General features: G+C 37.0%; 1 protein-coding gene across 5 annotated transcripts in view; it reads right to left on the reverse strand.

The window, feature by feature from the left end:
- Window positions 1-4,358: 4,358 nt before the first annotated feature.
- ZNF711 (zinc finger protein 711) overlaps window positions 4,359-12,961 on the reverse strand; it is a 31,571-nt gene continuing 22,968 nt past the window's right edge. For 4 of the 5 annotated variants that reach the window (XM_076347016.1, XM_076347014.1, XM_076347015.1 and 1 more), the window contains 5 exons: window positions 10,623-10,769; window positions 9,883-10,020; window positions 8,418-8,465; window positions 7,690-7,833; window positions 4,359-7,216 (listed from right to left, as the gene is read on the reverse strand). In XM_076347016.1, the coding sequence (XP_076203131.1) occupies window positions 6,039-7,216; window positions 7,690-7,833; window positions 8,418-8,465; window positions 9,883-10,020; window positions 10,623-10,769 (1,655 nt within the window). In that variant the 3' untranslated portion in view covers window positions 4,359-6,038. The remainder of the gene's footprint in view (window positions 7,217-7,689; window positions 7,834-8,417; window positions 8,466-9,882; window positions 10,021-10,622; window positions 10,770-12,961) is intronic. The other variant, XM_076347017.1, reaches the window with a different exon arrangement.

The following is a 12,961-nucleotide window of genomic DNA, read 5'->3' on the forward strand; positions in this document are numbered from 1 at the left end:
AAATTTTTCACCTCCATTTCAGGTAGGTCCACTAAAACTTCTACATTTTTTCAGGAACAAATTAGAAAAATCAAAGACAGCATTTACTTCATGTATTTACGACACTATACATACGTACAGCCCTATTAGACCGTCTTTGTCAATAGTGCTATTAAATAAACCCTCGCTGCCTGAACAGATCCGATAGCATGCAGTTTCTTGTTCTTACTCTGAAGAGCCAGAGAAAATTGTCTTCTGGTTTCTGTCACTGACTTTTCCACACAACTCAGTATGCAATATGGAACAGTTCCTCCGCCTCAGCTGTAAAATAAAAGCCAAACAGAGCCTTGGTTCAAGTTACTGACACCTCTGTCTGAAGAGTCAACGTAGACTTTGAATACTATGTCAAGGTAACTCACCTTCACCTTGAGAGCACTCTGCTGGTGTTCTTCCGTATTTTCTCTCTCAATTTCATTACCTTTCATTTTGGGCATGTGAAACCTGAAGAAAGAAAAATACAGACGATGATCAAGACATGAATCACTTTTAACTGCTCCTGGCTTTTAGGAGTTCCTCGTCTGTCATTCAAATAAAAAACCGCAGTGAACAAATCTGACATTTTAGAGTGACCCTTCCACAGGTATGAGAAACTTGCTGCTTGCTCAAGCAACCAGGTTGTGTTTGTACATCACATGCAGCACCGCAGGAGCAGGCAGAGGAGAAATCCAAACACGGGCAAGAACAGCTGAACTACCTCAATATTGTGCTCCCAGGTAGCGAACAGCTTTACAGCACGTCACCTTTCCTGCTCCTGGTAGCGTGGAGTGGCATCCTACCACAAATGCTGGGAAAGGGGATTCACCCTATTAGTTAGTGTTGCTGCAGGGACAGATCTGTAATAATTTGACAAGCAAGGACTGTTTTCAACAGAACAGCTCAAAGCCCTTACTGAAAATGTGGCAAAAGGCAAGACATACATAAACTTCACTAAGGAAAGCATGTATGCATGAAAGATGATGTCTACTGAAGAGTACCTTTAAAAGAACAGAGATCATGCAACTTCACAACAATGATGGGAAACATCATTCAGAGTTTTCAGGACAAGTAATAAAATGATACCACCAACTTCCATCATTCAATCCAACATTTAAGTTGAAACACTGGCAAGGCTTAGAGGTAGTCGCGTCTCTCTTTCACTTGCTTCCTACCACCACTTAGGAACTCATCTGCTTTGAAAATGAGTAAGCAGGACCTGCCTGTAGAGCACTTCATCCCATCCTAACGGCTTCATCAGTTTGGGTAACAGAAGGCAGTTTGCTGCCAGCTCAGGGGAGGGAGCCAGGCAGGGCAGAAGTACAGACTATAGAGAGCAGGGATCTGTGGAAGTACTGAGATACAAATTTTACTGTGATTTTGACATGAAGCATTTTTAAAATCGTAACACCACCACGGTAACAATACAACAGCCATCACAAATTCTCCTAAATATTTACTGGGAAAGTGCACTGAAAAGAAATTAGGAACTGTGCCTCAAACTGCTGAGGATTCAGGTGAAATTTTATTCTTACATTTCAGGAGATTTAAAATGCCACTTCCTAGTAAAATCTTATGTCAAGAATACCAACCAACCGCTTGCTTTAATACAGAATTTCAGTTACCGGGGAAACACAGTTGTAGGAAAAAGAAGAGGGAAAAAAAAAGGTTCTACCTGAGTCGTCTTTTCTGTTGGATGCATACACAAGATATGTATATAAAAAGATACTAAATTACTCAAACAACATACACGAAGTAAGAGCACTGCATATAATACCACTTCCTCTCAGGTTTCTCTTTGTCTAGCAGGCACATTCCTTTATTTTCCCTACTTATTTTCCCTTCCCTAACCCCAACTTCTATGTCATTTCCTCCACAGCCCCAATGTCACACCTGCAACACACCGCACAGCCTTTTCTTGTTGACTCCTTCCTCCTCCTTCCATGCATCACAATATTACTTTTTTTTTAAAACCACCAGAGCCCTCCTACCATCTTCAACCCCCTCTGCCCATTCGCCATCCAGCTTGGACAGTTACAAGAAGCTTCGACATCCGCAGCTATACAGAAAGACGTCAATTCTGGAAGAAGGAGCAGAAGCACTGGTGGGAATTTCGAACTACGGAAGAATACCTAAGTCCAGCCTCAGTCATAAACATCTAAGCAGCGCTGGACAGAACCAGCAAAGGGCCAAGCAGAAGCACACACTCTCCCAGCGGTATCATGAGCTACTGAATTTTAAAACCACTGCTCAAGCAAAAAGTCTGACAAACTTGTTTTTCTAAGCTGTTTGAAGTTTAACAATGTATGGGTAGTAATCCATTAACCTTAACACTGTGTGGGTTAAGTCTCAAGGCTTTTCCTCTCTTTGACAGACCTTGTTTCCACAGTCTTTCTTCTTAGCCAGGGTTCATTGTCCGTACGCTGCCAAGAGAAGAAGAGACAAACAACTAGTATAAAGAAAGAAACGTTCAAAATGCTAATGCAATATGGCAACCAAAGAAAAGTGATAACTCATCTTAAGACTTCACATTGGACAAGGCTGCCTGTAACCATCCCGCTAAGTTTAACAACTCAGTTTCTCCACCTAGCCATCACAAAAAGCAGGGCTCTCACACAGAAGATTGCATCTGCTTCAAGTCCTACACACTTCCCCGTATTTGTACCTTAGCTGATAATAACCAACTACAGTTGCAGTTTTTCCAACCACTATTCCCTCCTTCACATCTTGAAAAACATGTTCCTCACAGATTTCAATGTTCCAAAAGGTATGACTTTTTTTTTTGCTAATTAAAAAGAAATCTCATTAGGTGGACTTACAGACTGTTAAACCTCAACACCAATTTCAACTTCTGTAGTACAAAGTTACAGAACTTAATCATTCCATAATATAATGATGAAGCTGTAAATGAATTAAACTTTTATCCAGCATCCACCATATACTTTCTGCTATCATTAAACATGTTAAAAAACCTTTACGGTATGTAGTTTTAGGGCAAGAAAAAACTAGATGCAACAGAAAATCTAGGTAACGAAACTGATGCCCCACAGCGTATCACGCTCTTAAGAACAGTAGACACCACTCACCGACTCTGAACTAAACAACCAAACTAAACAACCATCTTACACCAAACAACTGTTCATCACAGAAAGAATTAATCCAAATACGTAATTTTAAACTATCAGATATGTAATGGTCAAAGCCTACTGCACTCCTTGGAAGAAACACTACTGTCATCCTCAAACATACATTTTAAAATGTAAACGTTAATATTGGTTTAAACGTTCACCAGTAAACACCAAGTATGAACAATAAAAGGTAGTATCAAAACATGACCTGAACGTAATGCTTAAAGCATTATGTCCAGATTTCACACCGCGATCTAACATGTTGGCTTTCCAGAAGTTTCTGTCATTTCTAGCCCCCACGTCCTGTTCTGCACCCCATGAACTGTGGTGGACTCCTAGGCAATGTGGGATTAAGTCTTTCTACAAAACCGGCTATAGAAAATGTTTAAAATACTCAAGTACCTGATTATTCCGTCCATCTGTAAGGTGGAAAAATGAGCCAGCATGGATGTGTGCTTTGTCACAGAGTCAGAATGATCATCTTCAGTCTGCTATGAAGAAACTCCTTCAGTCTATGTATTCAATATAACGTTCAGGAATAAAGCATTAAAATTGTCAAAAAAGCACAACTTTAATCTCTAAGATTTTTTTGAATGCTACGGCCTCCTCCTTTGATTGCTGGGCATACAAAAAAAAGTAGTATAAACAAAAAACAGATGAATAGGTTCATGTCTGCATCATTTCTGGTTTTTAGTACAAAACCTACGAGTTCACGGGCTAAGAGCCCGCTGGAAATCCTTGAAGAGTTCATTTAATATCGCACTCTCTTCTTAAAGTTTTTAATCTATTACTGATGTCATAATTCAAGTATTCTAAAAAGAGAGGGAAATTAAGACAGCAGTATTTTTAGTATTTCATTTTGTAAGCTGTTCTTATTACACAGATAAAAAGACAAAACCTACCTGGCTTTTCCCAAAATATGTGAGAAGTTTTATGTTCTCTTTACTTAAAGGAAAAAATTTCAAAGGAATGTCAGTATCACATTTGGTAATTAGTTTAGAAATAAGCACAAATACATTACCTGTAACTTTAAAGGGTTAGTCAAATAAAAACCCAATACTCTCCCCTCAATAGTCTGATAAATATACCTCAAGTAACCTGCTTACTTGAAATGTTATGACATATTAATTAGTGAATAACATAATTAAAAATATTAGGCAAATTTACACAGAATGAGACTTTCCTAAACACCATAAATGAAAAGCAAACTCCAAAAAATTTGGAGTGCAAGAGATGCGTTTTATTGTATGCCCGTTACGATGAGTAACACATTTAGAAATAATAATCCCACATAACAGTGACAATCTTATTTTACAGCGTGTACATCATTTTTTACAGCCACATAAAACACGTATTTTTCTAAGAGATTTCCCAAATTTAACTTTCTGAAGTTTAGAAATATAAAAAAAATTTATTCTCAAGGAACTGATTCTCATCTGGTGCAAAAACAAAATATGAACATTATCTGAAACACAAAGCCACAATATAGCATGAAGTTACAATTTATCATGTGAACAGCTGTGTGCAAACATGAAGCAACTAAAAAAGTAAAAAATACACATTATATGCATAACATTTATGAACAGGTTTTTCATTAAATAGCCCTAGACCAGCTTGTTATATTAAGCGCCATTTGATTTGCAGCATGCTAACACAAAGCATTGTTTAAAGGGATGCATATTTTAAATGTATACACTGTAAACTGAAGATCCACCTCCAAACTCTAGTGGCAGCATATTTTTCTGGTTAAATACTGCATATATACTTTCTTTACAGATTGAAAATGCATGTTTATAGTATGGTATAGATTTTTTTTAAAGAATTGATTAAAAGGTGCAATTTTATGTCTATGTTGAAAATTTCATATTAGGAGGTAGGACAATAATAGTCATACCTGTTAAGAACACTGACCTAAAGAACTTCTAAGTACTCTGAATTTTAATTAAAAAACCCTACATTTTTCAACTTTGTTTTTAATATTCTCTTTAGAGAAGACTGAAGTAGCGAGAAAAAAAAATTAGTGTTGCATCACAACACTATGAGCTGCATCCATTTTATCCTTAAAAAAAAAGTCAAATTCAAAGTTAATTTTGTTATATGTGCCATACTGAACAACATTCAACTGTAGTTTCAGATAAAAAAGGGAAATTATATACATACACATCTTTAACCCTAGCACCAGAACACCACCTTTGAGATCATAACATAATGCTATATTTTAAACATCATATCCTGCAATAAAATAGGTTAGCAGCTTTGAAAACCATTAAAAAATTACTCGTTGGACCTAAACTAATAAAGGAAACGAAAAAGTTTCCCAATGAAATGTTTAAAAAAACCAAACCAAAAACAAGAAAAAAAAAAAAGGACAACCCCCCCCCCAAATTTGACCAGTTCTGGAATTTAATTTCCAGGCTCGATTTAAAAACGTTATGATCAAGTGACTGACTAACACTCTTTCAAAACTGCACAAGAAGTTAGACTCAGTTGCCTTTGCAAACAATTTGTAAATAACCCCATCATATATCTGAACTGTTTTCATATTGGAGACAAGTGCTGTTACTGACAAAATGGATAACAATCATCTTCGTTTCGTCTTCTATAGCTTAGCCATGTGTAATACCATTAATTTGAAGACATCCATCCATCTTTCTGCAAATTTAAGACATTCATCCATCCTTCTGCATTCTAAGTGCTCTTTAGGTTCTGATAAGCAACAATCATAGGGCTATGAGATCCCTGTCAACCCTAATACTTTTAAGACTTTTAATACAAAGAATGTAAAGTTATGATTTAATATCAAGCTTTGAAACCAGGAGAAACAGTTCATGAGATTTTTTTTTTTTCCCCAATTAGCATATCACAGTTTCTAAATTGCTTCCTTCTTGAGATCATATATTACATTATGGCCTCTTTGTGGTGCCTCATTATATGCTGATTTTTTTCAGATGGTCTACGGAATCCCTTTTTGCAATACTCACACCTATGTGGATAGTCTTTTGTGTGTATTGATATTACATGTCGTTTAAAGCCTGACGCATCCGTAGTGCTATATTCACAATACTGGCATTGATAAACTTTTCTTCCACTGTGGGTCTTCATGTGCTTCTTAAGTTCATTTTGCTGCCTAAATCCTCGTTTACATCTTTTGCATTTAAAAGGCAGGTCCTTGGTGTGAACTGAGAGGATATGCCCACTAAGTACAAAAGGATCTGATGTTTTAAAGTCACAGTGTCTACACTGATGTATCTTTTTACCTTTATGGGTTTCACTATGCTTTTTGAGCTCAGATGGACGATGGAAGCCTTTTTCACATACCTCGCATTTGTGGGGAAAATCCTTTGTGTGAACTGAAATAATGTGTCGCTTCAGGTCACTTGAATTGGTGCTCTTATGGTCACAATGTGGACACTGGTGAGTCTTATGCCCTTGAAATAATTCTGTGTGCTGTTGCAGTTCTTTTTCATCTGTAAACGCCTGGGGACAGTGCTCACATTTAAATGGCAAGTCAGTCCCGTGTTTGGTTTTGATGTGAGTTTTCAGATTGGACTGATCAGCACACCTGAAGACACAGTGCTGACACTGGTATGGCTTTTCCCCAGTGTGGGTCCTCATGTGCTTTTTCAGCTCTGATGGATGGCGGAATCCTTTCCCACACTCCACACATACATGAGGGAAGTTCTTACTGTGAACTGCAAGTAGATGTCTATTGAGAAGTCCCTGCTCTGCAGTTTCATAGTCACAATATTTGCACTTGTGTAGCTTAGGCTCCTTGTCCCTCAGTATTAGTTTATTAGAACTCAATGGGCTTGCTTCTCTGTATCTTCTTGTATATTCTGTAAACTCATGGGTTTTATCAACTTTATTTATAAGTTTATGGCTTTCCAGATGATTGTGGAAACTTACTTTTTTGTTAGTTGTAAAGTCACAGTCTGTGCACTGGTATTTCTTCTTAATCATATGATCTGGATGATTCTTCATATGCCTTTTCAAGAATCCTCTGGATTTAAATTTTTTCCCACAAATATGACAAGGGTAAACTGTTAAGGGCTGTCCATCAGGACCTATTATAACAGCTGTTTTTAAACAAACAAAAACAAGTTATGAAGGAAACAAATTTACTGATTAAGAAGTTTTAAATCAGCCAACTGCTGTTCAGATTCATGCACTTACACTTGCAGCAGACAGAGAATGGTTCAGTAGTTTAAAAACAACCAATCCACAGCACCTATAGTTTATATAGTTTTGTTTTAGAAACTGCTCAAACAGATCAGTAATATCATATGTGCAGTGAATATACCCATGATTACTTTTTAATAACTTGCAAAATTCAAATGAATGGCATCAGCCCTAAGTGTACTGACTTTGAATAGCAAAAATTATTACAGTTTCTAGGCACAGAATTGGAGGGGGGAAGGACACAGGAAATACGCAAATCATCACTTCTATTTTTTTAATTCAGCATCAGCTTAGAAAAAAAAAGGAAAAAAGGAATAGTACAGGAGTAAGTGCCACTCCATGACAATACGCATAACCGTACAGTGTTTACCTGTTTGCCATTGCCTGGCCTCTCCTCTCCTCCTTTTCTTGGTTTTTTGTTTTAGCACTCTATTAGTGCTAATGCTATCACAAATCTGCAGGTATTGTGTTGCATTACCGTTTTTGTTTTCTAATCGTGTATCCAAGTTATTTCCTAGAAACAAAAATTAGACACCATAAAAAACCTTAAACAACTTTTTTCTTTGGGACTGATGACTGGAATTGCACAGCAGCACATCTACTTTTAAAAAAAAAATATTGCTCAATCCTCTACAATAAACATATATAAAAAAGAAGAGTGCCAATATAAAGCACTATCTATCTTTGCTGGCAAAAGTCAAGAATATAATTGTTTAAACATTGATTAATTTTCAAATATATTCCTTGATTTCTCGTACTTCTCAAGACATTAATTTCTTATGAGTTATGCTGATTGTTTCCTTTTATTTAACTTGGTTTTACTTCTTAACAACTGCATTATCTCTTTTCTGACTACAAAACTGTATTAAAAACCCTGGCAGATCCTCCCAACTTCCCCACCTACTCTGAACACCTACAGCATATCTAGAATTGTTTTAATTTCAAAATAGTAGAGAAAGACTGTGGAGTCCTTCAATATATACTTTATGGATATTTTTTTGCATTCACTGATTAGGAGAACTGACACATACATGTATATATTTTCAAAGACAGCAAGTTAGTTTTAATGCTGTACCAAGCACAGTTACATGTTCTTACCTGCCGCTTGACCATCTTCGTATCTTCTGGGTAGCCTTCTTTCATCTCCTGCAGAAAATGGTACTTTAGTCATTATAAATTAAAATTCTTTCTGAAGACGATGGCTTTGAAAGTCTGATAATGAGAGAAAACTAACTTAGCTAATAAGTAACAGCTTAACTCTATCCAAACTGAGATGTGCAGTTCACAATCAGTTCAGTATTTTGTAATTAAGAGCCCCAAGAAATAAAATCACATCTTTGTGAATAGTTAATACCCACTAAAGCTGTGTTTGCATGCTTACCATGCTGTCTTTCCTGCTTTTCATAATTAATATGCTTGCTTCTGCAAACTTTTAACCTCATATATAACCTCAGATACCAATCCAGAAATGAGGTTATCTGAAATCCACAATTTGTTCTTGAGATCGAAGTACTTTATCTTTCTGGAGTAGAACTAGGCAGGTAAGATGACTTGTACCTTATCAGCTGCTCAGCACCCATCTATATGAGGCACTACAAAGTTCTGGGAGACGCAGAAGTAACACCTTAAGAGTATATTCCTCATTTTGGATTGAAAATATTCACTGCTATGTGCCAAGGCTCTGTGGTACTAAACCACTTTGTCAGCCCAACTACTGTGCGCAGAAATATTACACCAATGAATTTTAACTAACTTGCTTACCTAATTATAACTTAAACCATGGATGACCTGATACCCTCTTAATATACATTTAACATGCCAAAATCCGAGAAAAGAATATGAAATAAAAGAATATACAGAATTCGCAATATATCCTGATAAGATACTTTTACTATTTGAAGCATGGCTGCAGAGAACAAATTACTTTTTGTTTCTAACCTGAAGGACTAACAGGCTTAAAAGAGGTATATAAACTGAAATTATTAGGAACATGTTTACACATTTATTCCTACTATTCCCTTTTTAAATTTATTTCCCCTTCCTCCTAGCTAATGTAAAATACTTAAGGCTATTCTTGTTTTTGTAAGATCTTCAACAGCCAACTTAAACAACCATTAAAAACTACGCATTCTGTACATCTGAGCTGGAATCGGGAACCGTATAAAAATTCTCCTAACAGCTTTCCTTTCGACTTCATAAAACTCAGCATATAGCAATCCATTCATTATATGCAAGACAATCAACTACTAAAGTAATCTGTAACTGTTTGACAGGCCAGCGTTGGAAAAAAAACACCAGTGTAAAAATGGAATTGTTTTCTTCATATTGAACTGCGAACAAACTAAGGACCTTAATGTATAAAAGGTCATGAATGACGTCAAAATAATTTGTCACATCATTTAATCAACTCCGCTAACTGACACTGCTAGAAGATCAGAAGGAGCTGTTTCCAAACCCCTAAGACAAGGTGAGAGATTATCACATTTGCACAGAGATTCTGGAAGGTAGATTAGGGAGAAAATAATGGAAGGGATTTTCAGAAAACAAGCATACAGATTCCTACCGTAAGCAGCAGCCCAAGCAACAGGGACAAAAGTTTTATTCACGCCAGAGTCTTCAAGCTGTGTGTCTGGAAGTGACGTAGCTTCTTCTTCACCTACAATAACTTCCATATAAACTTCATCTGCTATTTCAGCACAGCCTGGATTAAAGGAGAAGAATAAATCTTTAATTTTATTCTGCTCATCCTATATTTTTCTTCATTTAATTTGCTCTCACTCTGATTGATATCCGTTATAAATTACTTTTCTTCCTTTGGCATTTAGAACCACCCCTTCCCTTAGGGGATCATTGTTTATTCAGACATTCCTTAAAGAGAGAAAACACATATCAATAAATATAAATCCAAAATAAATACCAACAGAAATTCAAACATACAAACTGATAAACTTGTAACTGATGACATTTATTTGCCACTTTGCCAGAAAGCTGATTAAACAAGGCAATTCACAGTAGGAAAACAGAAAAATGAGAAATTTGACTAACCTCATTAACTTCATCCATGGACATGTTAAATTTAATATAAATAATGAAATGATTGCATACAGTATGCACAAAGTGCATTTATCCACATCACTTTAAAATAATTATAGCCTGCTCTTTTTTTTTAGGGAAGATGAGCTTAGTTTTCTACTACTTCAGGCTGAAGAATCCTTCAGAAAAATTAAAAAAGTCCTTGAGAATGATGCTTATATTGTTGTACAAAACAGCATGAGAAACAAAAATGTTTCTTATTATGCTTACTAATATCTTCATCTTCCTGAGAAGAGTCCTTAACAGCCATGTAAACCATTTTTTCTCGCTGCATTCTACCAACACCTCCTTGTTCAATTACTCCAGCTACAGAATGTCCATTGTGAAAATCACTCTCTGTGACAATTTCTGTCCCACCTTTAACAAAAAGAAGTTAAACACATTAAGTAAATGTAAAAGAAGCCACTGTTAAGATTAATTTCAGATTTAAGTATTTTCTTCTTATTTACAACAAAGCAATTTCATAAAACTCTAATTAAAATGTTTTGACATCCATGTCTGTCATAAAATCATGCAAGTTTGATACTTTGAGACAGGTAAGGAAAAAGTTCTCTCAGTGTCTCATCACAAATTCAAGACTGAACAACCACTACCCAAGAAGGATCAAGCGTCTTTTACGCATGCTAGCAGTGAACTCTGGTGCGGCTGGAAACATACACCTGCCCATGCCCACCAAAAAAATGACTGTAATTCTAATCTTGCCCAGAACACAGCCTTTAAATTCTCTCTTGAGATGTGAACAGGTAATTCTTATCCCTCTTCCTCTCCCAAAATCCTATTTACTCACTTTGCAAAAATGGATTCTTAAGTAATTTTTCCTACAAAGATTCTAATGTGTATGTCCCAGACTCATTAGACGGGATTGAGTAGTAACTCATACTGGGATCATACTTCTCAAACCATGAGAGAGCAACTGTTACTGCCAATTAGTTCAACAACAAGAACATTATCTAGAGAGACAGACTAGCAAGGATGTAAGGTGCAGCACCGAATCCCTGGAGCCAACACAATCTAAAGAGTAACAGTTGGAAAGAAGGAAGTGAGAACAACTGCCCACACAGTCCTGGTCCGGGTGACTAACAAGCTTTGGCCCACTGACTTACTTGAACAGAGGCAAAAGAACAAGTTCCAACCTGGAACTTGATATTGATGCTTGAGTCAGAGAGAGGTGGCAGATAAATATTGATGCTTAGTCTTCCATGCATCTCAGGGACTGAACAGTGAGTAGCGAAGCTGCAGATTATGGCAGAACAAGCTAACACCTGGTATATACCAAGAGTCCTTGTTCACTACTACGAATGGTCCTGATGGAAAATGCTCAGCTAGGTGGTTAAGTCCCAATCAAACACGTTGATCCATCATTCCCTGTGTTTTATAAATGGAAGACTTTGCCAAACATCCTTACCACCAAAGCCCATTTTTATAATTTTTGCCAGAAGTGGCTTTGCCAGGACATTTATCCAAGTAACTAGACTGCAATGCAAATGGATGACACGTAAGAACAGCCTTCCACCCCACCCCCACGTACAGAAAGATCAAGAGAGTACTGCTAATGGGTAAACTTGACTCTTGGATATTCTTTGTGAAGACTGTCATCTCAGGTTCTGTATTCCTTAATGCTGAGCAGCAAACACACATTATTAACACAATCAGCTTTTTCCAAGGGGAAACACTCACCATTAACGAACAGGGTAATTTGCCAGGACTACCTCCTGGCTGTATCAGAAGCACTGAGAGTAGCTCATGAGAACATCCCTGCTGTAAATTAGTTTTCAGCCATAAGAGATTCCGATTCTTCCTGCTGCTGCATATAGCAGTCTGTCCCTCAAGACTGACAACCTATCCCCAGAAGAAGAAACTGTATTTCAAGAACAGAGCCTGGCAATTCATGTAGGAACTGGCAGATGAAACAGATGTCACAATAGACAAGGGATGTTAAGATGCTGCTTCTCTAGATCCTTTCCCCATGGTCTCAGAAAGCACACGGTCTTCACAACCTCTTTCTCATACTTGAAAGAAATTAAGGATCAAATACTGGAAATCCCGGGGCCTTACAGAAATACTCACTAACCTTCAGCCAAATCAAATACTGTCTATTCCAAAAAGGATAGTAAAATATGTTAAGCTACTTTGGCAACCTTGTGAAGGAGTTGATTAAGAGGCTCCAACATCTACACTGTATCATGCTGCAAAAGGTACTGAGCAATTCATAAGACAGTCTTAAGTAATTCTGAACCTACCCTGAGAGACAGAGAAAACCAAAGACAACTGCCCGATTAGCTAGTAGTCTGATCATCCCTGGAACAATCCTTTTCTGCCATTAATTTGAACTGAAAAGATTACTTGTTTCTCAGAGAAGAAAAATAAAAGGCATCACACAGCCAAAAACTTCCTGAAGCAGCAGTTCATGCTACTTGAAAAACAGCACCAGGATCATTACTAATTGGAGGGCTTTGTTGATGTAATCCACAGTTCTGTCTAAAGTCTGAGATTTTCACAGCGTAGCCAGGCCAATGCTACCAGTCTATGGGAGATGATCGCCTTTCCCC

This window comes from Aptenodytes patagonicus, chromosome 9 (genome assembly GCF_965638725.1).
Source record: "Aptenodytes patagonicus chromosome 9, bAptPat1.pri.cur, whole genome shotgun sequence".
Classification (NCBI taxonomy): Eukaryota; Metazoa; Chordata; class Aves; order Sphenisciformes; family Spheniscidae; genus Aptenodytes; species Aptenodytes patagonicus.